This window comes from Neovison vison, chromosome 6, assembly GCF_020171115.1.
Source record: "Neovison vison isolate M4711 chromosome 6, ASM_NN_V1, whole genome shotgun sequence".
NCBI classification, from domain to species: domain Eukaryota; kingdom Metazoa; phylum Chordata; class Mammalia; order Carnivora; family Mustelidae; genus Neogale; species Neogale vison.
The window spans coordinates 25245197-25272773 of NC_058096.1; the positions used below are offsets into that span (position 1 = coordinate 25245197).

The following is a 27577-nucleotide window of genomic DNA, read 5'->3' on the forward strand; positions in this document are numbered from 1 at the left end:
ATAGGATTTGAAGACCGTTTAAAGAGTGGAGAAATGCCTAAAATGCAATTAAACTATATTTGGGGCTATCCCATCCTTAGAATTATATTAAAATTACATTTAGCAGAGTGTCAGATATTAAGAATGTGAGCACTGCAGACAGTCTTTGTGAGTTCAAATCTGCCCTACAGATTCAAAATGTGTGATCTCAGGCAAATCATAAAATCTCTCTGACCCAAAATTTCTGCATTCATAGAGTTCACAATCTCTAAATTCAGAGGCCAAAGTCACTATTAAATGTAGTACTAAATGTAAAGGGCTTAGCCCCATATCGATATATCAAAAAAGTAGGCTCTAAAGAGATTAACTATTGATACAAAAATGCAAAATGCATAAATTATATTTAGAAAAAATCCATTCCCTTCAAAAAATTGTAAGAATACCATGTCTAATATTATTAAAAACATATATTGTATTTCTAATTAGTCTTATATTTATAAATGACCACATTTTTATTGCAGTTCAGCTAGCTTTTCTGAATCAGAAGAAAGAAATAGAAAACAATATGCACCAGTTTCTCTCTTCTGTCTTTGGTGTTATATTTTTAAAAAGTAAAAGAATACTGAAAACAAAAGTTTTGAAGGAGATTATCTTGTATCCTTTGGTTTCTTAGCTTAAAAATATCACATGAAGAAAAACTCACTATATTCCTGCTTAACGACACCAAAACTTCAATTAAAAAACAGAAATCACCCCTGAAGTCTGCTTTGTTTCTTCCTCTGTCTTCATAAGCTTTGATGCTGGAGTCCCTTGAGTCTCACCAGAAAGTTCACTCAAGTGCCCATTCCTGAATAGTCCTAACGAAGGCAGAATTTTTATACATGGTCTGCCCACAGATGACAAGATCTTATATGTAGAAAATTATCAAAATGCACACTAATAAGCATACCACTAATAAAAGAATTCAGCAAAGTTAAAGAATACAAAATTCATATAAAAAATCAGTTATGTTTCCTTACATAATGAACACACACAAAAAAAGAAATTAAGGAAACAGTCCCTTCTCATACACACACACACACACACACTCACATAGCAACAGCACCATGTTCACCCCACACATAACAACACATACACAATTAACATACACCAAAAATCCACCATACCCACATCAAACATACACCACACAATCATACCACACATACAGAAAAAAAAAAAAAATAGAAAGAAATCTTCCTAACACTGTTCTTCAATGACATTAAAGCATACGCAGCTAAAGCAAAAATAGACAAGCATTACATCACATTAAAAAACCTTCTATAGAGCAAAGGAAACAATCAGTAGAGTGAAAAGGCAACCTATGAAATGGAATATAATATTTGCAAGCCATATATCTGATAAAGGGTTAATATTCAAAATACATAAGTTACTTTTACAACTGCATAGCAAAAGAACAAATAATTCAATTAAAAAATGGTCAAAAATCTCAAATAGGTATTTCTCCAAACAAGACATACAGATGGTGAACAGGCATTTGAAAAGTTGCTCAGCATCAACAATCATCAAAGATATGCAAATTAAAATCACAGTGGCTATTATTAAAAAAAACAGAAAATGATAAATGTTGGTGAGGATGTGGAGAAAATGGAACCCTGTATGCCACTGATGGAATGTAAAATGTATGGTATGGAAAACAGTATGGTGATTCCTCAAACATTTTTAAAAGGAACTGCTACATAATCCAGCAATCTCATTTCTGGATATTTATCCAACAGTTGAAATCAGAATCTCTAAGAGATATTTACACTCCCATGCTCAGCTGCATCGCAACATTATTCACAAAAACCGAGAAGAGATGGAAACAACCTAAATGTCCATTCAATGACTGGATACAGAAAATATGGTACATACATACAATGGAATATTATTCAGCCATTAAAAGAAGGAAATCCTATCATGTGCAACAACATGGGTGAAATTTGAGGACATCATGCCAAGTGAAATAAACTTTTCATAGAAGAATAAATATCGCATGATTCCATTTACATGAAGCATCTAAAGTATTCAAACTCATAGAGACAGAAAGTAGAATGGTTTCCAGGGACAAGGAGAGAGTGAAATGGGGAGTTACTGTTCAGTAGGAACAGTGTTTCAGTCATGTAAGTTGAAAAAGTTCTAGAGATCTGCTGTACAACATTGTGCTTATAGTTAACAGTTCTGTATCATATACTTAAAAATTTATTGAGTATCATTCTCATGTTAGGTCTTTTTTTAATTACAACTAGAAAATACATTCAAATTTAGAATGCATAAAGAGTTGTAACGGCCTGTTAAGAGTGTAGTAATCTATTTTTTGCTTTAATTTAGTGTAAATCAAGGACTCTCCATTAAACTGAGCTTCGATTATTTTAATACATATTATACAGATGTATTAAATATTTATGAAGGTGTGGGCACAAGCAAGATTTTAAGAGGTAAGTTAAAACAAATATATAACCCATTTTAAAAATGAAAATATGTGGTAAGAACTCCTTAAAGGAATGTGTTTTCTCTTTGATTTTTAAACTGAATGTGGACTTGAACTTAAGTTACTGAAAGAAAAAGTAAAACTGATTCTCATAAAAGTTAATAATTTAGTGCCTGCCCTATGTCATCAATCTTCTTAGTAATAAAAAGGTTATGGTTTCCATTATTATCTTCTACTTTTGGTTTTTAAAATCATGTGGAATTTTCCAAAGAAATGTAATTATGTCTTTGGTTACTATGCTTTCTTTAATTGTTACTCCCTATTAAGCAAAATTCAGACAAACCCTGAAAATCATTGTTCTTATTTTCTCTAGCATTGCAACTCACAGAATGTCTTCCTATTTTCAACATGCACTCTACTTCTCAGTCTTTTGCTGTACTATTTTGAATAAAGTGGGTAAAACAATGACTAGCCCAGGACTTAAGATCAGTAAATGGTAGGTGTAGGTGGTATTGCTCTTATATAACCATTTGTCATTATGTACGTGAACACCCTTAGAAGCTGAAAAGAAGGCAGGAAATGAATGAATATATATCCCTTTATTCTGTTTGGTCTCAAAATGCATGGACCTACCTACTCATGATAGCCAACAACAGTAGAGGTGAAATTCCAAGAGGAAATAAAATAAGGATGAAGAAGAGGATATAAGAATGGAGCCCAGCGAATCAGTAGTTTTCCTCACCCTTCAGAGGGAGTGTCAAGTATAGAGCTGATACGAGGTTATAGGTGACACCTGTTTTTCAAGTTTATATAATAGCGACATTTATTTTAACCATTTTGGCTTTCAAATTGTACTTGTGGTAATGAAAAGTGAATCCTATCTAATAAGTGTTTTTGATTAATCAGTTTGAGAAATATTTACATATGATATGTACTTTGAATTGGGTGCTATTAATGTAACATTCACCATACTGTGTGTTATGTATGGATATTCTTATTTAATATTTTCAATAAACCTGTGAAGTATGCATTACAGGAGAGGAAAATGGGCCCTAAGGGGTTAAATGACCACAAGTCCCTAGAGCTAGTGAGTGTTGGAGGCGAAATCAGACTTAAGACTCTCTAACTTCAAACACAGTGCAATTACTCATTGTGTTTTAAAACCCCCTAGTACAAATATAATAGTGAATATACATAAAACAGATGAACTCCAATAAGTCACATTTGACAAAAATAGATGGGCCAGCCATTTGATAATCTGCTTATTTCTGTGGTTGATAAATCTAGTTCCTTAAAATTATAATCAACATAAGTATTTACATTAATAAACAAATAAACCAAGTCATATAAATTTCTCCAAGGGCTAATGTGATATTAATAATTAGTTTTAGCATACACTAATGACTTGTAATGTGCAAAATAGTATTCTAAACATTTTAAGTTAACTCAATAAATGCTCGCAAAACCGTATTATGTAGGTGCTAGTATAATTTTGTTTACTTCTATAGATGATGAAAACAAAATTCATAGAGGCTAACTGCCCAAAAGTGATAGGTGTAAGTTTCCCTCATGTTCCTTTACCCCTTGAATACCATGGTTTGCCTAAATGCTATTTTCACTTATTTTCATGTGCTTAGATTATCAGTGATTCATGAATAAATCTTAGAATCACCAGGCATAGTGATTGAATAATGTACAAATAACTATCATAAAAAATCAGAAAAGAAACTAAATATTCAAATAGACAAAAATCTATGAAAGTGTATTTAAGTTATAACAAATAGGTAGTTGTTTAAATTTTAAGGTCTTTTTGAAATATAAATCCATTTTAAAGTTTTGAAAATTAAATATTATAATTTTCACTTGAAAAAATATGAGAGATTAATTTGGCTACTAAAATTACATTTTAAAGTTAAAAATAATACTTTTTTTAAGAAGGCAATACCATCTTACCTTCTGCATCTAGCACAGTACCTGATATATTAAAAACTCAGTATTTGTTGATTTAAATTTAAAATAACAGATTTATGTGTCATTGTGCTATAGCATGTAATACATGAAGATCAATATCATTCCTTAACTCTAAAGTTATTTTATTTTATAATAACGCCAGTATAATTCTTGACTCACACTCCCATCTTTTTCTAAATATTTTAGCAAGCTCCTTTAAGAGATACATAAAATGTTTACTTTTAATAAATTCAAATTCAGAATATATACCTCAAATACTGTTATTATTTTATCACATTGAAAATATGTAGATATTTTAATTAAATTAGAAAAAACAAGATTATCTAGAGAAATTCTAAAAAAGTTTAAGTATCCAGTACCATAAAATGATTATGTACTTGATTAGGGGTAAGGGAATACAATCAAGTTCAAAGGCATTTTTGGTCATTTTTATGTACAGTGATGTAAAAGTTCTCTAACTGGCAGAAAGTTTCAGAGACGGTGATCATTACATAAAGAAAAATGATATAAATTGCAAGAGGATCTTCTCCAAATAATTAGGGGAATTGAGGTAAATCAGAATAGAATAACTGGAGAGTTGTTCAATAGATAAATTGATAAAACAATAAATTGATAAATGGTTGGACAGAAGAATGGATCTATTGTTAGATGGATAAACAGATATATAAATATAATAGTTATTTTATTATTTATTTATTTATTTTTATTTATTTTGGTAGTTTCTCTCTGGGAAACCAATCCTGGCACAATTAGGATCTTTTCCAACCAAGTTACTGCCACTTTTCTTATAGAATCTGATGAAAATGATTATATTGGATTTAATGCAACATACACCGCATTTAACAGCACAGAACTTAATAGTAAGTATTGTTCATTCTTCAGCCTTTGAATCTTAAGATCCTTCAATATTGTAATGGAATTTTAAAAGTAGCAGACAGGACCTGAAATTTTAGAACAAGGTCATAATTTGTTCATTATGCAAGTTCTTTAATGAGTGTCTCTTATATGTACCTGTCTCTACTTGATAGTTGGAGAAATTGGTAAATTAGAAGATAGTTCATGTTCTTCAAAAGAATCAGATAACCAATTTGATAAAAATTACAAAGTTCCGTATATATGTATATGCATAAAACTAATTCTGAGAATATTCCACATCAACTTGATTTTGACCCAAGTATTAAATTTAGTAAAAAGAGGAGAGAAAAATATGAGACAAAGTTTATGTGGGTAAACCAAAAAGAGGTAAGATGTAAAACTTAAAGAATAGTAAGAACAAGAAGCTTGTCTCTGCTAAAGCCCTACTGGGGTATAGGAAGCATATTAATTTAAGATAGTTGTCAACGAAAAGCTGTTTTTTTTTTTTAAACTAAATAGAATAAAACAGAATTATGATGAATAAAAAAAAAAAGATTGTGTGCCTGACAATTATAAGTATGTAGGAAGGGAGGGAAAAATAAAACAAGATGGAATAGGAGAGGGAAAAAAAACCGTAAGAGACTCTTAACCATAGGAAACAAACAGGGATGCTGGAAGGGAGTAGGGTGTGAGAATGGGATGATGGGCATTATGGAAGGCACTTGATCAATGAGCACTGAGTGTTATATGAAACTGATGAATCACTAAATTCTACCTCTGAAACTAATAATACTATATGTTAATTAATTGAATTTAAATTAAATCTAATTTAATTTAAAAATAGGTGTGTAAGACTGTATAAGACTAGATTATTTTCAGTGCAATTGATTAAATTAGTTACACTGTGGACTAAATTTGAAGTGTTTTTTTTTTTTTTTAATTCACAGATTATGAGAAAATTAACTGTAATTTTGAAGATGGCTTTTGTTTCTGGGTCCAGGATCTAAATGATGATAATGAGTGGGAAAGGATTCAGGGAAACACCTTTCCTCCTTTTACTGGACCAAATTTTGACCATACTTTTGGCAATGAATCAGGTATAATTCATATTTAATTCAAAAATCAAAAGGAAAGTGGCATGTATTTGTAGTTTAATGTGAATAGTATTAAATTTGAAATGCTTTTTTCAGATTTTCTTTTTAAAAAAATCATGGGTAATGAATACTTTTAAATGAAAATGGTAATCAAATAAGCTATAAAAGTGAGTATTTAAAAAATATATTCTTTTATCCTATATATTCATGAAACATTAAAAAGTACATGGAGCTGATTACAGACAAGATGGATTATCGCCCTAGATTTGCCACTTACGATTGGCCAATTGTACTTGGAGGAAGCAATTAGCTTTTCTGAACTTTGGTCTACTTTGCCTTAATTTCATTTTTCAAATTATTTATTGCTGCTATAGAGAAATACATTTTTTTTTTGGCATATTGGTCTTGCACCCTACAACTTTGCTGAACTTGTTTATTAACTGGAATAGTTCTTAGTCTTTCTTAGAATTCTCAATATACAAGATCATGCTAACTTGGAATAAAGATCTAGGGATAGATTTACTTCTTCTGAGGAGCTGTCTTTGTTTAAGCTGCTGTGGCAGGGTACCACAGCCTGCTTCATCTAAACAATAATCTAGTTCTCATAGTTCTGGAGAGGGGATGTCTGTGGTTGAGGTGCCAGCATGGTCACGTTCTGATGAGAGCTCTTCTGCTTCATGGACACAGGCTTTCTCACTGTATTCTCACACAACAGAGGGAGAACAGAGAGCCAGAGTCAGAGAGAGACAAAGAGCACTCTCTCCTGTATCTTCTCATAAGGTCCCTAATCACATCACGAGGGTTTCACTCTTGACCTAATTGTCTCCCAAAGGCCTTACCTCCAAACACCATCATCTGGAATTAGAGTTTCAACATATAAATTGTGGAGACACAGCCATCCGTCCATACCAAAAGGATGATGAATGAGCTGATTCTAAAGCATGGTCCTGAGGGAAGGGCTGTAAGTTGTAAATAGCTTTTTGTGTGAATATTAGATTTATATTTCAGGGAGAAAAATAACATTGGAAACAATAATAGTTGATGGAAAAGACCAGAAATCACAGGGAATTATCAGGAGATAAGGAAGTCATAGTGGCAAGACCACCCATGAAAATCCTCAAAGCATGTACTTAGGATACCAAATTAATCACTTAACTGTATTTGAGTTTCCAAATACAGAAGTAATATGGACCTTAAAAATAAGGAAAATTACAGAAGGACAGAATAGAAATTTCTGCATTTAGATAATATTCTTAGGCAAAATCCATCCTACAATATGACTTGTCAATAGGTTACTGGTGAAAATATGGTTCAATTAAAAAAAAAAAAAGCATTACAATCTTCTTATAACCAGACATGGCTATAGACATTGAGCACACAGATCTCATATCACCACTTCCATAAAGTCTGTCTAGAACTTCCAAGTTGAAATTTTCCTTTCCATTAAAAAATTATAAATACTTCTTTTATTTCTCCTGCCATGTGGTATTATATTTTCTTCATTATTTGTTTATTTTCAGAAACAGGAAACTTGTCTTTTTCATCTTTGAATTCCTAGTACATTCTCATTATCTGACTCTAATAAACATATAAAATTGTTTTTTAATTTACATAAATGAATATCTGCAATTTTGACTGAACAAATAATTTCTGATTGAGTGAATTATTGACTTAGTGAAATTTTTGTAATTTCACAAAATTGCTCAGATTAAAAATACTCTGAGCACCTGTGCATTATAATTTATTTTCAATGGCCATTTCTATCACAGAGATCAATACACTTATTTTTATGAACTGAAAAGTAGCTGATTGAATGTCAGTTTTGAATAACATCTGGTAAGAGGACATTAAATAATTCACTTTTTCAGGCAAAAATGTATCTGACTAATCCTGTTCCTTTAGACAATGCTCTCCCTGGGATAACAAAGTTTGGTTCATCATACTACTTCAACTTGATCAAAATATTGCTTAATAAAAAGTGACTACTTTTGACCCATTTTTAATCTATTTCTGTAGTCATCAACAAAAGCCTCAGTTGATTAATTCTTCTATTCCTTTATTCAAGAAGTGTTTGTTTTTTTGTTTGTTTGTTTTTGTGTCCTAGTCTCTACTGAAGTTACTCAAAATATTATCTTTGAGCAAAAATAAAACAGATTTTCTGCAATCATGGGACACATATTTGGGGGGGGAGTTAAAACTACAAACTAAGCAATGTGTATGACAAATTGTGGGTATGCTAAATGTGAATCAGTGTTCTGAGAAAAATATATAGAGCTTTGTAAGGGCAGTGGTGAGGGCAAGTATGCTGAGGTGCTATTGCAGATTATAACAGGGTGATCAGGTAAGTCCCATTGAAAGATGACATTCAAATCAAAACTTTTCAGAACTGAAGGAATCAGCCATATAGATTTTTCTACACAGAGGGAACAAGCAGAATAAAGGCTTTAAGAGGACTGTGCTTGACCTATTTAAAGAAAAGCCAGGAGGTCAACATGGATGACCTCGAATAAACAGGGTCAGTTGAGTGCAGGTAATAATGGGTCTTCTTCAGCTTTGGCTTTTTCCTCAGTGAAATGAAGAACTATTGGAGTTTCTTGAGAATAGAAGTGATAGGATTCACGCTGGCTGGTAGAAGAGTTTATGGAAAAGCAAGGCTGTTGTCAACGAGACCGGTAGAGAGTTATCACCCGACCGAGAGAAGAGGCCATAGGACTTTCAGATCAGTGGGACCAGATGCAGTGAGAAGAGGTCAGATTCTGGAAATAATCTGAAAGGAAAGGCAATAGGATTCTGCTAAATTAGTTAGCAGTGTGAAGCTATGAACAAAAATGTGTTCTGTGTAGATGGACAATCCCATTAGACCAAACATGTTTAGTATTGAAAATGATGACATGCATACTATCATTTGTAGTTAATCTTCTTTGAACAAATTACTTTCCAGAGCCTGAATCTCTATGGATAAATTAGTAATCTGTACAGCTAACTACTAACTCCAAAGCGATAATCACCCCAGCTCTATAAAGAAGCCTGGCCTGAAAGAGTCAAATAATTTGACCACATCTTTGTCTTTACTGTAAAAAAAAAAAAAGTCTCTGCCACAGTTGGACAAGAGTAGTTAGAAGAAAGTACAGAAAGCGTTTATATCTATTGACTATGACAGATACTTTTTATGTAGTTGAAATCTTTGATGTTCAAATGATCATTTTTCTACTTTTATGTCATCATAATAAGAGATAAAATAATTCCACGGATATTTGAAGAATGTAAGTACATTACAGGAGAAAAAATGGCTTCAGCTTGCCAACATATTAAATAACTGAAGAAATAGGATGAAAATGACCAAAGTGAAACAGGTTGAATGTCAGGTGGAGGTTTTAAATAGTTGGGTCGGAAATGGAGTCTCAGGAGAAAGTCGTGTAGCTGGAGTTATTTAAAATGAGACAAGTCAGAGCAGTTCAGAGCCCACCAGAGGCCGTGGTGTAATGAGAACGGATGATAGGATTTAATAGGTTCTCTCCAACTCTCATACCAGTGATTTCATAATCTACCAGACGTTCCACCCCCACACCCCCAGGGGCATTTTTCTTCCAACCTGCTTTTTTTTTTTATGTGTCAGAACATCCTACCTCTGAAATGGAAAAGAATTAAATCTCTCCCGCTGTTCCTCTTATCCATGCAGGGCTTTTTTGTTCTTTGCCTTCACTTTAAATGACAGAAACGTCTAAATGAAACAGATAAACTTTGAATTAACATTGCTTTAGGGAGGAACATCTAAGCCCCTTAACTTTTGGCTCCTTCTAAAGAACTCTCTCCTGGAAGAGCAGAGAGCTATAGCCTCCTAAATCTCTCCACTGTCAAGGCTCCGAGTTTCTCTGTACCTCTTAGAAGCAAAGGGAGTCAGTGGAGATGGTGGCAATGATACAGGGCAGCATCTTGGGGTGCTCAGAACTGACTCGTTTGTTCAGAACATTCAGAGAAAACGAGGTCAGTAACATGTGAAAACTTCAGAAATGAAGGGGTCACAAGAGGGTAGGCAACCCAAAGAAAGTGTTTCTTTGTTGGCCTTTCTGAATGAAATCATAATTGTTTCTAACGCGTAGGGGTTAGCATAGTGTAGTAGTAAAGATCATTAAAATAGAGACTCTGAAGTCAGCTAGATTTAAATCAGCGCTGCAAGTTAACTGTTCTCTCTCTCTGCCTTAGTTCCGTCATCTGGGAAATGGGTTGATGATAGTCAGACCTGACTTTAGAGGCACGTTTTGATCATTAAATTGGTTACTATGCTTACCAAAAAAAAAAAAAAAAAAAAAAAAAAAAGGAAAAGAAAGAAAGAAAGATAAAGAAAATGGCTGACTCTGAGGTTAATTCCAAGTGTTCTCAAAGACATTTCAAGAAATTTGAAGGACTTTAAAAGAAACTATCATTTGACCATAGCAATTCCTGTGTGGTTATAAAAATTATCTATTTAATCATTCATTTTGTGTATTCCTTTATGAATTTAAAATAAAAAAGCAAGCCAAATTGGTATAATAAGAATAAATTAAGCAACATTCAGCTAATCCATACTGAGATTTCAAAAATGAACTGTCGCTCTTTTCACAAAGTCTAGCAGTTTTAAAAGTCACATGTGAACATGAATATAATAGAACATATAAGTATGTTAGTGACTATAGGACAAATAGAACAAACTAAGTAACATCAGAGAAGTACACTTGTAACTGAGAATTCACAAGGAGTGATCCCATATAATTGCACCAAGAGGAGCTTTCTAAAGGAGATGGCAGTTTGATTTAATGACCTCAAAAAATTAGTAGGATTCTGACATGTGCAATTGTAAGGAGAAATAGAGTAACATGAATACACAGGAAAAAAAAAAAAGACCCAAACATCATAACATTTCTGGGCACTGAGCAAATTAAAATAATCTAACATTATACAAGTGCTGTGTATAAATAGATGAATTATAAGAACTATGGCTAGAAAATAACACTGAAGTTATACATAGTACAGAAGCCTCAAACATTAGAGTAAATATATGTTTGTTTAGTAGGAAATAAGGAGATGGTAAAAGATATTGAATAAGGGACCAATTAGATTGCATAGAAGGAGGCATTATTGAGCAAGAATGTTGGAGATGAAGAATTCTCAGAGACAGTTGGAGAACTATGAATAAGATACACTTGGAAGTAAATAGTGCCAATGATGTTATAACTTAAATCATAATCCCAAGTGTTAGGATGTCCCTACTTGTACACCTGGTAAGATATTCCAACAGCTATGTTGTGTGAACTTCTGGTTTCCATACTCTGAGTGGAACCAACTGCATGTAGAGCTAATTGAGAGCTTATCAAATGGAGAAGCAATTGAAATTGTGCCATATTAAATTATTGAAGGCCAAAAGAATGAATAATCTTGAGAAGTTTTAGAAAAGGCAAAATAGTAACCTTTAAATATTTGTAGAATTAACATAAATTCATTTATCCTTAATGGGCCCAGGAGCAAAATAATAAAAAATAAGCACACAATAACTTACTTTTTAAAAAGAAAAGAGATTCTAATTGTGTTGAAATGTAATGCACTGACTTGAACACAATGATTCCTTCTATATCTGAGAGATATTAAACAGAGGTCAAGTGACCCCCACAGGCAAATGTTGGAGATGAAATTTAAGGACAATTAGGTAGACTAAGTAAGTTATTATGTAAGCAATACTTTATTTTTAAAATTCATGATTTTATGAAGAATTTCTTTCATCTTCTAATTTATTAAGAATTTAACAGGTATCATAGAAATTACTAATATATTATTTATTATTTATTATTTTTGTTTTATTATATTACTTACTATTATATTATTTTATTTTATATTCCAAAATATGCAATTCTATATGATATTTAATAGATTGTGCTCTTAAAAATTAATTTATGGAAAATTCTTAAGGTACAGTAGTCCACATAAGTACATGCTATCTGAACAATGAAACAAAACTCATAGCATCATATCTTTATCAAAGCAAAAATTTCATATATATTACTGCTTAATGAGTAAACAATAGGTTAAAAATATTTCTAAATGTAACTAATTGATTGAACATGGACAAACATAAATAGAAGTACAATAGTTTTTGTGTTGTATGATTGCTGCTAACTAGAAATATTTCTTAACAGGGTAGCCAGTTCATTATTTATTCAGGGAATTTAATGGCATTTTAATTATTCCCCCCCACTATATTCTAATCAACTAAAATTAAGGTCAACTCAAAGGGGATTTGGATTTATTTATTTATTTATTTATTTTTAAAAGATTTTATTTATTTATTTGTCAGAGAGAGAGAGAGAGAGAGTGAGCACAGGCAGACAGAGTGGCCGAGGGAGAAGCAGGTGCCCTGCAGAGCAAGGAGCCTGATGCAGGACTCAATTCCAGGACACTGGGGTTATGACCTGAGCCGAAGGCGAAGGCGGCCGCTTAACCAACTGAGCCACCCAGATGTCCCTGGATTTCAGCATTTAAAGTGCAGATTCTGGCTCATCCCCTCTGTATCTACGCTACAGTTTTTGTTAGGTTGAGCACTAACTATAGAGCTAAAATAAGTACTCATGAAATGCCATAGCATTATATAAAGTAATGTGTTAATATAAAATGTTAAACATGCATTCATTTCCATTTTACGTTTTATAACTTAAATCCAGTGGATGTATATTTGTTAATATATTTGACCATGATTTCACCTTGATAAAATATTCATTCTGAGGGATTTTTTTTTTGCCTTACCAATCTAAATATAAACTGATATATCTGTTGGCAATTTTACTAGTATTTTCTTCACATCTTATCCTTACGCTACATGTCGTAAATGACTAACTTTGAATTTTATACAGCATTGTCTATAAAAATTTCTGTTGGGAAACACAAGAGAGGAGATGCTTGATTTCAAATAAACATTAAATTTCAGCATTTCATAAAAAACTACTCTTATTAGAAATCAGATTTAGAAATTATAAATCAGATTTACCCAATATTGCCTTTTCCTCATAGCATATTTTGTTACATGTTTCCTGCTTTCTGTCATAATATATGAGCAGCAAGCTAAGGATAAAAAAATTAAATTTCTCTAAGAAAATGTTCAAAATTTTCTCACTCTAGCAACTCTTCCCACACTTCAGATGACTCTAATCATTGGTTGGGATAATGAATTCCAGACCAAAAAGCACTTTATGCAGTGGCTTGAGCTATTATAGAAAGCTTTTATGTAGATTAGCATGCTTCCTACTCTTCTGTGATCTGATTAGTTATCATTCAAAGGAATATGGGAGATGAAACCATTATAAAATCAGGTAACTTCTTATATAAAGAAATGCAGTATAGTCAATGGAATAAAAAACTGATGGCCTTTGAAACTCTTAACATCACCTTCAAATCTGTGCTTAAATATTTGCATACATCATGAGTTAGTCTACCGGCATATCTAAATACTCTCATGTGATTATTATCTCTAAAGAAGTGAATTGATAAAAACATCTAGTAAATGGGAATCAAAGTGGTATCTGGTAACAGTAATATGATAAAATAATTATATGGACTAATAAAAAGTCAGAATTTGATATACCCTTAGAGATGCTCCAGTTCAATCCTTTTGTTTTATAAATTGGGAGGTCCAGAGTTGTGAAGTGATTTTCCTAAATAATAATGTATTATGGCATCTACCTTCCTTCCCACTCCTTATATTTTCACCTTAAAGTTGTTTCTTTCTCCTTATAACATGATATGTCTCACATAAAGAAATTGCCACCAGTTAAATGAAGTAAAAACTTCTTTTATTGTTTTTACAGGATTTTACATTTCCACCCCCACTGGACCAGGAGGGAGACGAGAAAGAGTAGGACTCTTAAGTCTCCCATTAGATCCCACTTTAGAACCAGTCTGCCTCAGTTTCTGGTAGGTCCTAGACACGTGTTACATACTCTTATTTAGTGTGTACCATTGCCTTTGTCACATTGCCAGGTTTGTGATTTCACTAAGACATCCCAAGTTTTAATGGATTTGCATTATTTTTTCAATTGATAAAATAGCAAAATTCTGGAAGACCCCCTCCCCACACACAGACTTTACCAACAACTCCTTCATTCAAGGAAAAAGGGAATATTCCAGAGAAAGTAAAGGATTTAGAAGAACATAAACTGCATTTATTCTAATGTGTAGAAATCTAATCATATGTGCTTGTTTCCAAATTAGGTATTATATGTATGGTGAAAATGTCTATAAATTAAGCATTAATATCAGCAGTGGCCAAAACATGGAGAAGACAGTTTTCCAAAAGGAAGGAAATTATGGAGAAAATTGGAATTATGGACAAGTAACATTAAATGAGACAGTGGAATTTAAGGTTGGCAAAATACCTTGTGATTTATAATCATGTGATTGTGTTCTAAAAATGGCTATACAATTATAGTTTAAGATAATATGATGAAAAAAATTATTTTCTGAATACAGCCAAGTCATTTTCTCTACCTTCTTAGTCTCTTTTTAAGAAAAATCTCTGAGTTTGGAGGATCTGGGTGGCTCAGTTGGTTAAGCACCCAACTTTTGATTTCAGCTCAAGTCATGATCTCAGAGTCAAGAGATCAAGCCCCATGTTGGGTACTATGCTGGGTGTGGATTCTGCTTAAGATTCTCCCTTTCTGTGCTGGCTTTGGCAGCACATATACTTCAAAATAAATAAATAAATAAAAGGTTTCTCCACCTCCTCTTACCCCTTCTCATTCCCCATCCTCACGTGAGCATGTGCACTCTCTCTAAAAGGGAAAAAAAATAAAAACAAAACTCTGAGTGCCCTTATTTTCATTTATCCACTAACTTATTTTAAAACAATTTATTGAGGGGCATCTGGGTGGCTCAGTCATTGAGTAGTTTGCTGCCAGCTGGGGGTGTGATCCTGGGGTCCTGGGATAGAGCCCCACATCAGGTTCTCTGCTTAGCGGGGAGCCTGCTTCTTCCATTCCCTGTACACCTCCACCCCTCTAGTGTTCTCTCTTGCTATCTCCCATTCTCAAATAAATAAACAAAATCCTTAAAAAAAAAACACTTATTGAGGAACAATTTACTACATGAAACTACTACTTATAATGATCCATAAGATCCATAGAAACATTGGGGTATATTACAACTTTCTTCAGCAACTTTCTAGCAGATGCCAACCATGTCTTCCTATGTCCCCTGCTCACCTAGGACTTCCAGCTTTTCACAGATATCAACTAGATCATCCCTGCACTTTTCTAGGGAACCATTTTTTTTTCTATTAGAACAACCATGCCCATCGGTATCCATTTACCCTGCCCAAATTTGACTTAATCTATATATTTCCTTTAGAAATAAATTCCATGAGCTCTATCCTTGGGATGTCTCTGGTCATTTATTTCACATTAAGGTGAATTAATTTTTCAGATAACAGCTTAATGTGTTCTCTTCCTAAGGGTGTTTGCAATTAAAATATAAGATAATACAGGCTAATAGTTTGACCAAATTAACATTGTTTTAATCAGGTCATTTCAGGCAAGAGAGTATAACTTTCAGAAGGTGTATATTTGGACAGACATAGTCATAGCGAAGGCTTTGGTTTTTCCTCATGACTTTGTAGAAGGAGGCAGTAATCAAAAACCTTCATCTGCCTTCCTTGCATCTTTCTTTCCTTCCCTTTTTCTTTCTTTTCTTTCTTCCAAGTCTATCTAATTTTTTTTTTCTGTGAAGTTTTCTTCTCCAGCTTTGTTTTCTGATAATTCAGGGAAGAATAAAGGAAACAGAACATCAGGGGAACAATGGAATGGCAGAGCATAGAAATAAGTATAATAGTCTTCCTTGTCCATGGGGTATATGTTCCAAGACTTCGACGGATACCGTAGATAATACTGAACCCTACATATGCTATGGGTTTTTTTCTATACATATATACCTATGGCAACATTTAATTTATCAATTAAACTCAGTAAAAGATTAACAACAATAATAAGAAAATAGGGCAATTAGAGTAATATACTATAGCAAAAGTTATGTGAATCTTGTATCTCTCCCAAAATTGTCTTATTGTATTGTATTCATTCTTCTTATGATGATGTGAAATGACAAAATTCCTACATGATAAGATGAAGTGAGATGAATGATATAGGCACTGTGACATGGCATTAGGCTACTACTGACCTTCTGATAATATCTGAACAAGGGTCTTCTGATTCATAACCCAGCTGATCATGAGGCTCTGAAATCACAGAAAGTGAAACCTCAGATAATGGGGGGCTACTATATTGCAGTAGCCAATCTGGCTCAACCCACTGAGTATTTTTTTGTTTTTTGTTTTTTGGTTTTTTTTAATAATATAATTGGATCCACTTTTTCAAGGTTAGCTTATCAGGCAGAATGAGAGCATTGCGTTCTACAAATACTTGCACCTTGGCTTTGTCACTGTCATGAAATCTTAAGTCTCTTTAGTCTCTTTGAAATTCAGTTTGCACATGAAAGGGAGAAAATAATCCTTATTTGGAATTGTGTCTAGCGTGAAAAAGGTGAAAAGAATGAACAAATGAGCAAATGGATGACTCTACAATAGTATTGAAAAAATTAAATGAGATAATGTATACAATGTACCTAGGAGAGAATTAATGTATTGTGGGTATTCTGTTTATGTGTTTCCTACACAAAAGAGGATCCAGGGAAGTTCAGCTAAAATACCCACTGTCTTTAAGAACCTAATAGTTTTCATCTGACTGCTGAAACTTTCTTCCAAGTCTGGGTCTGTGTTCTCTGGACATTACCCTCACAAAGTATCCCACACCAGTTTCCTGGGTGAACTATGATCAGTACTAGTTGTCCCCGAATGGTCATATGACACTCGTATTTTCTCTTGTCCCTTTCTTTTCTCAATTATCTAGTTGGTGTGTCTTCTCTTTAGGGCTCATATGCTATAAGAAATTTACCAAATTTCTTATAGAAATTTCTACCCAAATTGCTAAAATAGTTGCGGGGAGGAATCTGTGAGAAGATTGCTGTCCCTTGCCAGAAAATGTGGATCCATGTCAGAGTACAGTAGAGTATGACAAATCATGAGAAAGACAGAGACATAGAGAAGCTGTGGCAATATTGCCTAAATCGGAAGAAAAACACTAGTGAAAATTTAGATTAGTATGAACCCACAGGAAGGGAAGTGGGCTCACGACAGGATTATAAAAAGCAGAATCTATCAATATTTCACTATGTAGAAACTTGCCCTCTTATATTTGGAGTTGGTAATACTGATTCTCCAGCAAATATTGGGCCACAAGAAGAATCAAGTCAAAAAAGATTAGAGTAGTATGATTTCATATCCCTCTCTGAATTGCAGGTTGCTTTTAATGCTTTTAAAAACCAGATCCTGAGTGATATAGCATTGGATGACATAAGACTAACATATGGGATTTGCAATGTGAGTCTTTATCCAGAACCAACTTTGGTCCCAACTCCTCCACCAGAACTTCCTAGTAAGTAACTATAACATGTATTTTACCAATGAAAGCATTATATGTTCAAGTAGATATTCTTTTGGCATTTCAAATTATTTCAGCCTAATGTTATTTTTTCACTAAAAGTTGAAGACTCCAAAATATAAATGAAATGGAAGTTAACAAAATATTGCTTTATACATACACTCACAAGGAAATCACTCAGTGCTTTGGTATGCATCATATTTATAATAATCTTTGTATATTTTTATTTTTTAAAATAAAGAAGGTGCTGACTTCCATTTTCGTTTCACTAGAATACAAACTAGTTCTGTATTGGCCATGTGGCATGGTGGATCATTTTTTGGGAAGAAGCCTTAAGAGTCTCATGGTTATCTTAAAGAGTGATGTTAAGATTAAAGAGAAGTTTGGTTGAGCTTGAAATGTACCCAGCCTATTTCCAGAATAATTTAATAATAATTGAATAATTTAATAATAATAATAATAATAATAATAATGAATTCCACTGGGCCTGGACTTTAACTAGACAGACCAAGATCACACAATTTTTTTTTTTTTTAAATCCTGAAATGGTGTTTTTGTAAGACCCTGCAATGGGCTCCCCTCATGGAACCACTAAAGTGTCATAGTTGAGCAGTGTCCAGGATTTCCCAATCCTATGGGGTCTTTTAACACAAAAGAACAAAATGGAGTCTGTTTCTAGACTCTTAATTAAAATTGGGAACTGACATTTCAGAGGAGAAAGAGGCATATTACCCATCTTATAATATCAAAGAAGACAATACCTTCATACCACTTTTCAACTATGGGATTTGACAGAGGAAAAAAAAAAGCATATAATGATAATTGTATCAAACATGTATTTTGCCTCTACTGGTATGTCTTCACTGCATTGTAGTATTAATGTAAAAAAAAAAAATCCTTTTTATCTTTGGATTATGGCAGTTGGAAACTGATCTAGTCCTACAGTTTTGCTTATGTCAAACCTCATGGATGTTTTTGTTTTGCCATGGATCTCAGCCCACAAACACAGCAATTTTTTCCATTTTCATTTCCTTCCAAGTGCACTTGAAACTCTTCCCATAATAACATCAGCAAATCAACATGGAGAACATATCTAAATTTGACTTTACTTCTTTTTAAAGATTTATTTATTTATTTATTTTTAATTTATCAGAGAGAGAGAGGGAGAGAGAGCAAGCACAGGCAGACAGAATGGCAGGCAGAGGCAGAGGGAGAAGCAGGCTCCCTGCTGAGCAAGGAGCCCGATGAGGGACTCGATCCCAGGACGCTGGGATCATGACCTGAGCCGAAGGCAGCTGCTCAACCAACTGAGCCACCCAGGTGTCCCGACTTTACTTCTAAAACTATATATTTTTCTTCTCTCAATCTTTAAGTTAAAAAGAAAGAAGGCAGACTTTCAGATGAGGGTTTTTAACAATTCAAAAGCTCTAAAGATAAATGACTGATAATTTGAGAATGGATAACGAATAAGCTGTCATTAAGATGAGCATAGTAATTACATTGCCCTACTTGTTCCATGCCACCCTATTGAATGTGAACTTAGATTTTACTAAAAGGATAGTTTACATTTAACCATTTTTTGTATTAACATGTTTAGTTGCTTATATGGGCTATACATAAATTCTTCAATATTTCAAATATTTATTCAAATTTTATAAATAGCTACTAGGTACAAAGTACTGCACAAAAAATATAATATGTAGTAATAACCAATGCATGGAAAAATATAATCCACATAAAGAAACAATTAAGGCAATATAATCATGTGCCCCTAAAAGTAGTAAATGAGGAAAGTAAGTGATAGATTTTAAAGAAAGTGTGAACTGGAGAAAGTTTTAAGAATCATTAAGAGACAGTAGGACACTTATAAAATTGAAACAAAGGCAGAAAAGTAGCTTACCTTTTTACATATAAATATAGGCCACAAAAGTGTGGCAAGAAGTGAGTTTCATGGGGTGCTTGGGTGGGTCAGTGGGTTAAGCCTCTGCCTTCAGCTCAGGTCATGATCTCAGGATCCTGGGATCAGCCCTGCATCAGGCTCTCCGCTCAGCAGGGAGCCTGCTTCCCCCTCTCTCTGTCTGCCTCTCTGCCTATTTATGATCTCTGTCTGTCAAATAAATAAATAAAAATCTTAAAAAAAAAAAAGTGGGTTTCATGACACCAAACTCTGGGTCTCATTCACCTTTGCTTCACCAGTGTCTGACTGCATTTTAACATCACAGAAATAGATGATCAAAAAATATTAGTAGAGACGAACTAAGTTTCTCTCTCTTTTTGTGTTGGCTGTGTTTCTTTTGGTGACACAAATATTTTTGTCAAGCGAAATTTTATTACCAGAACTTTTTTCAAAGTTTTGAAAATGAAGGAAGGGATGGGATGGAGCAAAACCCAACATGAATGCAATAATTTGAGCCATCTGGCATTGTTTAAAATTAATTTTTTCATTTCATTTTGTGTGAGTGCCCCATACCCTACCTGTCCATTATATAATACATTCTCATGCAAAAAACCATTAGGAAATATTCTAATTACTAAAGTCATTAAATGGTTTGATAAATAATTCCTATAGACACCAAATACTAGAAACATCTTGCTATTTTGATATTTCAAACATTTAAAACAATTTTCATAATTTTTTTCTGCCAGTGTGTTCTCCTATTCATCAGTAAGTGGCCAAGAAGCAAGATTTTCTAGTAGAAGTAATAGCTACATAGGCTTGACATTTTTAAAATAACAATTTCATCATTATCTGAAATAGAAGATGTGAGAGAACTTCTGTACCTAATATTATACATACAAATAAAACTTTAATATAATTTCCCATATTAAAATTTTAACTATATAACCCATACAGTCCTCATATCTATTCTGGTCAGAAAGGGGGAAAAAATAACACTTCAAGGTCAAGGAAGCATGATATCTCTGCATATTTTAACAATAGGGAAATTATAACACTGGAATAACCTACCTGATTTTAAAATATAAACTTTAGAATTTGCCCAAAGTATATTTGTTCCAATTTCCAAATGGCTCACTTCAGGGCAATATTTAGCACAGCAGAAAATGTTAATTACCATCAAATGCATTCTGAACAATTTCATTAATGCCATTTGCAATTGGTTCAGTGAAATTCTTATTTGAGCAGAGCTTTTCTGGTTCCAGATCACTGATTTGTTTAAGCAGAAAGAAAAGGAAACCATGGTTGACTGGCTAATAGCCTTTCTTTGGCTCTTACAGAGCATTTGAATAAGAAAATAATCCCAGACCAGTAGCTGACTAGCAAAATTCCTCCCTTGTTCCTAGGGATCCATGTTGAGCCTAGTTTGGGGAAATGTTAATTTCAGTTTTCATAACTACAGGGATTTTTCCATTCTGTGATTTTGATCTCTTGCTGCTGCATTAGCTCTACAGTTGTTGTCCTATGGCATCAACACAAATAATTTAAATGTGAGGATTATATTGAGAACACTTTTAAAAAGTAAACATTCCATTACACAAATATTATGTCAATTTGCAACACAACTTGGGTGACTGATGACAAGATACCTACTAGATAAAACAGGTATATATAAAAAGGAATCCACATTTCAGGCTCTAACTTATTTCTGTGGCTGTTAAAACTACTTAAGAAAAAAAATTACAAAATATAGTTCTAGATATTTTAAGCCACTCTTTTCCCACACTTTTGCTCTATTTGGCCATTATCTAGGCCATTTTCCATTTCCAGAGACAAAAATTAACATTAATTTGGAAAGTTTCACAGGTAGGACATTTTATTTTGAGCTAAATAATCTAACTTTAGCTCTTCATATAGAAAAGAATAGGTAATTATCTACTTGTCTTATAATTTTGTGGTGGCCATTTTCTAGCAGAGCTGATTGTCTTTTTTTTTTTTAAGGTTTTATTTTATTATTTATTTGACAGAGATGACAAGTAGGCAGAGAAGCAGGCAGAGAGAGAGGAGGAGACAAGCTCCCCGCTAAGCAGAGAGCCTGATGCGGGGCTCCATCTCAGGACCCTGAGATCATGACCTGAGCCGAAGGCAGAGGCTTTAAGCCCATTGAGCCACCCAGGTGCCCCAGAGGGGCTTGTCTTATATATCATTAGTGTGACTTGATATTTAAATCCCTAGCAAATTCCATATTAACTGCACTCATATGCTCCTATATCAGTATGTTTTGTCTATTCTGTTTTGTTTTCATATTTTTACCTTCAAAACTAATAACCTGTTTGTTGGCTAGATTGCTATTCATTACAAATAAAATGTAAACTATAAGAAATGAAAATTTGAACATCATTGTCATAGATTTAAGGTAAATATTAGTATCATGGCTGGTCACTAGAACCTGTGAATGGAACATAAATTTTGATAAACTGAACACAAAATTTTCATGAGATAGTCCACGTTATATTACAACCTAAATTTTTAAAATGTTATCTGTAATAGTGTAGGACTTATTATCTATTACTATGATAATGAAAAATAATACTGATTTTAATAATATTCAGATATCAGTGAAAGATTATTTCTCAAGGTATAGCTATTGTTTTGCCACAAATACCTTTCATCTGAACCCTCCTATTGTAAGTGGGAGCTGGCTCTTCTCTTTTTCACCTCTCATTGACACAAATCTCATGAACATCAGAGGCTTAAGCATGGATTAAAAATGACATGCCTCAAAGAAAATATCTATCCTTGACAACCACTTTGCAAAATACTGCATGTTATTTACATTCTGTATGCAGTGAAAATCCCTGCTGGCATGGTAGGAATTAATCAGAATACAAATCTTTGAGAGAACAGCTTCAAAAAAAAAAAAAAAAAAAAGAAAATGAAGAAGTTCACAACTCTAAGTAAGTAAGAGTTTCCTATACCAGAGAGACTATTTAACTCTCATTCTCTGGGTGGAGAGAGTTTATCTAATGTTACAGTATGACTGTGGTACCCAGAAGTGCATTTTGTGAGTCTTTGGCCCCTCTATTAAGAAGCATATGTTATATTTCTACTATAGCAACGCCACCATTAAATTAAACAGTGTGTTCATATTTAGAATGGATGAAAGTGCTTTTTCTAATTCCTTATTACTGTTATTATATACAGAGAGTAACTGATATATCTTAACAACTAAGGATCAGAGATATCTTACTGGTCGGTTGTTTGTTGTGACATTATATCTGACATTCATTTCAAAAAAGTAATTCTTTTAAAATTATTTTTATTAACATATAATGTATTATTTGCCCCAGGGGTATAGGTCTGTGAATTGTCAGACTTACACATTTCACAGCACTCACATATCACATACCCAACCCAGTGTCCATCAAACAACCACCCTATCTCTACCCCTCAATTCCCAGCAACTCTTAGTTTGTTTTATGAGATTAAGAGTCTCTTGTGGTTTGTCTCCTTTCCAATCCCATAAAAAAGTAATCCTTAAGTATTTCAAGAGAATGAATTTTCTAAGACTTGTATTTAGTGGAGAAATGCTAAGTGAACTATCTTGACAGGCATAACAATTATACTTGACAACATTTTCATACTATATATGTATTTATTGAAGTCCTACCTACTCATCTATGTGTAATATAATGTACTGTTGTATTCAATTATGTGAAAATTCAATACATTCTCCAAAATATCAGCTATTTATCAGGAGACTACAGTTTCGAGATTTTCCCATTTGTTGAGGAGAAAATAAGAATGATGGCTTAAAATCAGCGACAACAAATCCACTGGCCACACTGGCTGTGTCTAAACTAATGAAATCCAAGAACTGGATTTCTCTAATCTGCAATCTGCAATGTCAGGTTTGCCCCTGCAGAATTTTTATACTTCCCCCTTCCCCATTAATTTCACAGAGAACTGAAGAGAGCATTTCATGGTACTAAGAATTATTAAAATTAAATGAGTTGTGTATAAGTGGGAGGAGAGGGGTTGTAGTAGATATTTCTTCAGAACTCTTTGTGAGGTGATTAGTCACATAATCAAGCAGAGTATTGACCTCAGAGATCAGATCATACAATTATCTGACCTTTCCTTCACCCTTTCCAGCATAGAACCTGCCCTTCTTCTCCCTTATCACTCTATCTTTGGTTCCAATACCTTCTTTAGCACCCTATGTACAGTGCCTTCTTCCTTCTAAATCTATCCATCATTGACCTTACTTGTTAGTACTTTCATTCATGTTCCCTTCTGCCCTCCTTCTCTTTGTCTGTACCTAACAAGTATATGTCACATACCATCCAGTAACACTTATTGAGACACAGACTAAACCCTGCCTATGGCTTAGACCAGATGGTGGAAATGATGTAGAGCTTTATTAACCTAATAAGAAGACGTATTGAGGGATAAGCTAAGATAACTGAAGTCTTGACTTTGACACTAAATAAATGTACATAACATTAGCAAGTAACTGAATACCTCCAATGCTCATATTGTCCATTTAAAGTGGAAATAATAAAAGTAATTCCTTAATCCACAAGTACGTATTGAAAATCAGTACAGAATATGCCAGGTAATGCATAGGCACTTTTCATAATTATGTCCAACTTTTATAACAACCCTGAAAATCTCTAATATATATCTCTTTCACATATGAGAAAACCAACTCTCAAAAAGACAAAGAGCTAACTCTGACAATCCACCAGCTCAAACACATCTTCCTTTTATAGACCATGTTCTCTCCTCAGATGAGACAAAATTCATGGAAACAATTTTCAAATGATAAGATTTTGCAAGAGGTTTTGTTATTCTTACTAAACGCATCTGGGTGTAGACCAGCCTGCCCCGGGGGGCATTAGAGATAGACCATGCTCTACCACTGTACAGGACAGGATGGGATGTCAGCCTACTGTTGAACCACAACAAACACTTCTCTCTGTCCAGTTATATACATCATGAAACCCAAATTAAAGGTGCTTATTACATACAAACTTGGAAGAGTACATGAACTGAAAAGAGCTACATAAGTGAGGCAGAAGACATGTAAAGAGGGACTGAAGAAGAGGGTATGACTGAAGGCATTGCTATAAGTGTAAAGACATTCAATTCTCTCTCCTATAATCTGATTTCTATCTTACTGGGAGTAAATAACGTCAGCATCATCTGCCTTTAAATAGAAAAAAATATACACTTATCTCAGTTCCCTGTGTTCTTACAATTAGGTTACTTTTATTCTTTTGATTTTAAATGTAACATGTCAGTACAAATAAGATAGAATTAGGATCTTTAAGTAGTTGATTTTTTATACTACTTTTGAATTTTCTTTGAGTAAGCAGGGAGAAAAATATAAAGTAGGTTAAGAATTTCAGAAAGTGAATCTGTCAACTTAAAATCTTAGTTTTAACTAGAATTTTGTCTAATAAATTTTTCCCTAACCTGACTCCTGGGCAATGTTAGGTAACAGACCAGTCTTGAGCAATTATTTAGAAAGAGGAGTTTCTGTTTGTCTCCCTTTCTTAACAGTTAAGACATCTTAGTATACAGGACAGTGAAGTTCCCTCTCTACTGAAAGAAAGAAAGAAAGAAAGGTCGGAGAGAGGGGTGTAGAGAAAAAAGTAGAAAAGCAAAAAGAAAGAGAAAACATAAGAAATGGCAGAATGCACTGGGGAGGGTATGTGCTATGGTGAGTGCTGTGAAATGTGTAAACCTGGCGATTCACAGACCTGTACCCCTGGGGATAAAAATACATTATATGTTTATAAAAAAATTTTAAAATTTAAAAGAAAAAAGAAAAAAAAGAAATGGCAGAAAGAGTGATTTACTCACCTTTCTCAAGAGAATGTAAAATATAAGATTTTTTTCCATTATCAAGATTCGTTTTCTATATTTCTATATTTCTATTTTCTTTAGCAGGGAGTTGACACCTTATTTCATAAAACCTATTTATAACAGATGTTCAGCAAAATTATTCCTTGCTGAAATAATTTTGGGAAATGCTCCACGCGATTATGCCACCTTAGAGATTCAAAGAACTTAATGGTATTTAAGTTTTTGCAAAGTTCTTCTCAAGAGACCTGTTAACCTATAGTTTTCCCTTACTTAGGTTGCAAGATTTTCTTTTAACAATCTATAAATTCTATCTGTCAAAACCAGATTGGATTTTGGGAATATCCAAATAATTGGGAATTTGCTGGCATTTATCTCTCTGAAATAAGCATTGTGTTACTAGTGATTTTTCATTGTTTCCCTTTTCTCCTTTTCAGCGGACTGTGGAGGACCTTTTGAACTGTGGGAGCCAAATACAACATTCACTTCCATGAACTTTCCAAACAACTACCCTAACCAGGCTTTCTGTGAGTCATTTTCTCCCCAGGCCATGAAAAACAGATGTATTTGTCAAGGCTAGCTCCCCTCTTTGACAGAGCAAAGTTGACTATAAATTTGCCGAACCTCAGTACACCTACCACGGCTAGAAGACTGCACAATATAGTAACAACAATAACAGTAATAATTACTAACTTATTTAGCATTTATTCTATGCTAGGCACTCTGTTGGTGATTAATATATTATTTCAGTTCAATTTTTACAATAATTCTTTGAAGCAAGTGCTATTATTATAATCTCAAATTTAAAAATTGAATAAAACCGGAGTGTGAAAGTATCTTACTCCAGGTACTACTGCCTTAATCACACTTCTTGATTATGCATATAATGTCTGTATTACATATAATAAGTCCGTAATTCCATAAAGTCAGTGGAAAGTATAGTAAAGGGCCAGTTGTAACATCCACACCTTTGTAAATATAGTTAGTGTCAATAAAGCATGCAACTAGATTAATGTATAAAAGATGAGATGGGGTGCCTGGATGGCTCAGTTGGTTAAGCACCCAACTCCTGATTTCAGCTCAGGTCGTGATCACAGGGTCTTGAGACTGAACCCCACCCATGTCAGGTAGCACGCTCAGTGGGGAGTCTGCTTGAAGATTCTCTCTGTCCCTTGTCTCGCTTGCACACTCTCTCCCTCTCTCTCTAAAATAAATAAGTAAATCTTTTTTTTTTTTTAAGATAAAATAATGAGGATTTACTAAAAATCTTAAGTCTGGGAGAATAGTTTGATAAAACTGCACAGAGCCTATCTCTTGGTCAATATTCCTAACTGGAGGAGCAGTACAGTCTACAAATTGTGTTAAAAGTGCCAGTTCCCCAGCCCAGCCTACAAATTTGCCACTTTAGTAGGTCTCGGAAACAGGTATGTTCCTCTCATGGCCATACCTAAGATAGCAAAAATGGGGAAATCTACCAGTGAAAGAAATCCCCTAATGACAGTGAAAAATGTGTTGTTTAGAAAATGTCAACCTTCCTTCCTTCAAATGACCCAGAGATAAGGAAGTATCACTTTCATAGGGGAATAGAGCCACAATTTCAGGGACTTATCTGATCCAAAAAAATAAACAGCCATGAATCTCATTTGACTTGTATGGGGAACCAGAGATTATCATCTTTACTTCACATTGAAGACATCTTTTAAACATATCATTTGCACAACCTAATGATCTAAGCATTCTGAAAGTCAGTGGGATATTAAAAGAACAATTTAAAGAAATTTATTGAATTTATTGATTTATGAAATAAGTATTCATTGGGCACTTTATTTGTTAGGCACTGAAATGAGAAAAGAAGAAGCAAACATAACATAGTCTAGATCAAGATGTAGATAAGTTGTCAGGCTTTACAAAATGCCCAAGCTATTTTAACAAT

General features: G+C 33.6%; 1 protein-coding gene across 1 annotated transcript in view; it reads left to right on the forward strand.

Moving 5' to 3' along the window:
- TMPRSS15 (transmembrane serine protease 15) overlaps positions 1–27577 on the forward strand; it is a 119398-nt gene that overhangs the window by 32557 nt on the left and 59264 nt on the right. The window contains exons 8-14 of the mRNA XM_044254991.1: positions 2347–2453; positions 5137–5277; positions 6220–6369; positions 14196–14301; positions 14599–14749; positions 17735–17870; positions 26082–26171. Coding sequence (XP_044110926.1) covers positions 2347–2453; positions 5137–5277; positions 6220–6369; positions 14196–14301; positions 14599–14749; positions 17735–17870; positions 26082–26171 — 881 coding nt within the window. The remainder of the gene's footprint in view (positions 1–2346; positions 2454–5136; positions 5278–6219; positions 6370–14195; positions 14302–14598; positions 14750–17734; positions 17871–26081; positions 26172–27577) is intronic.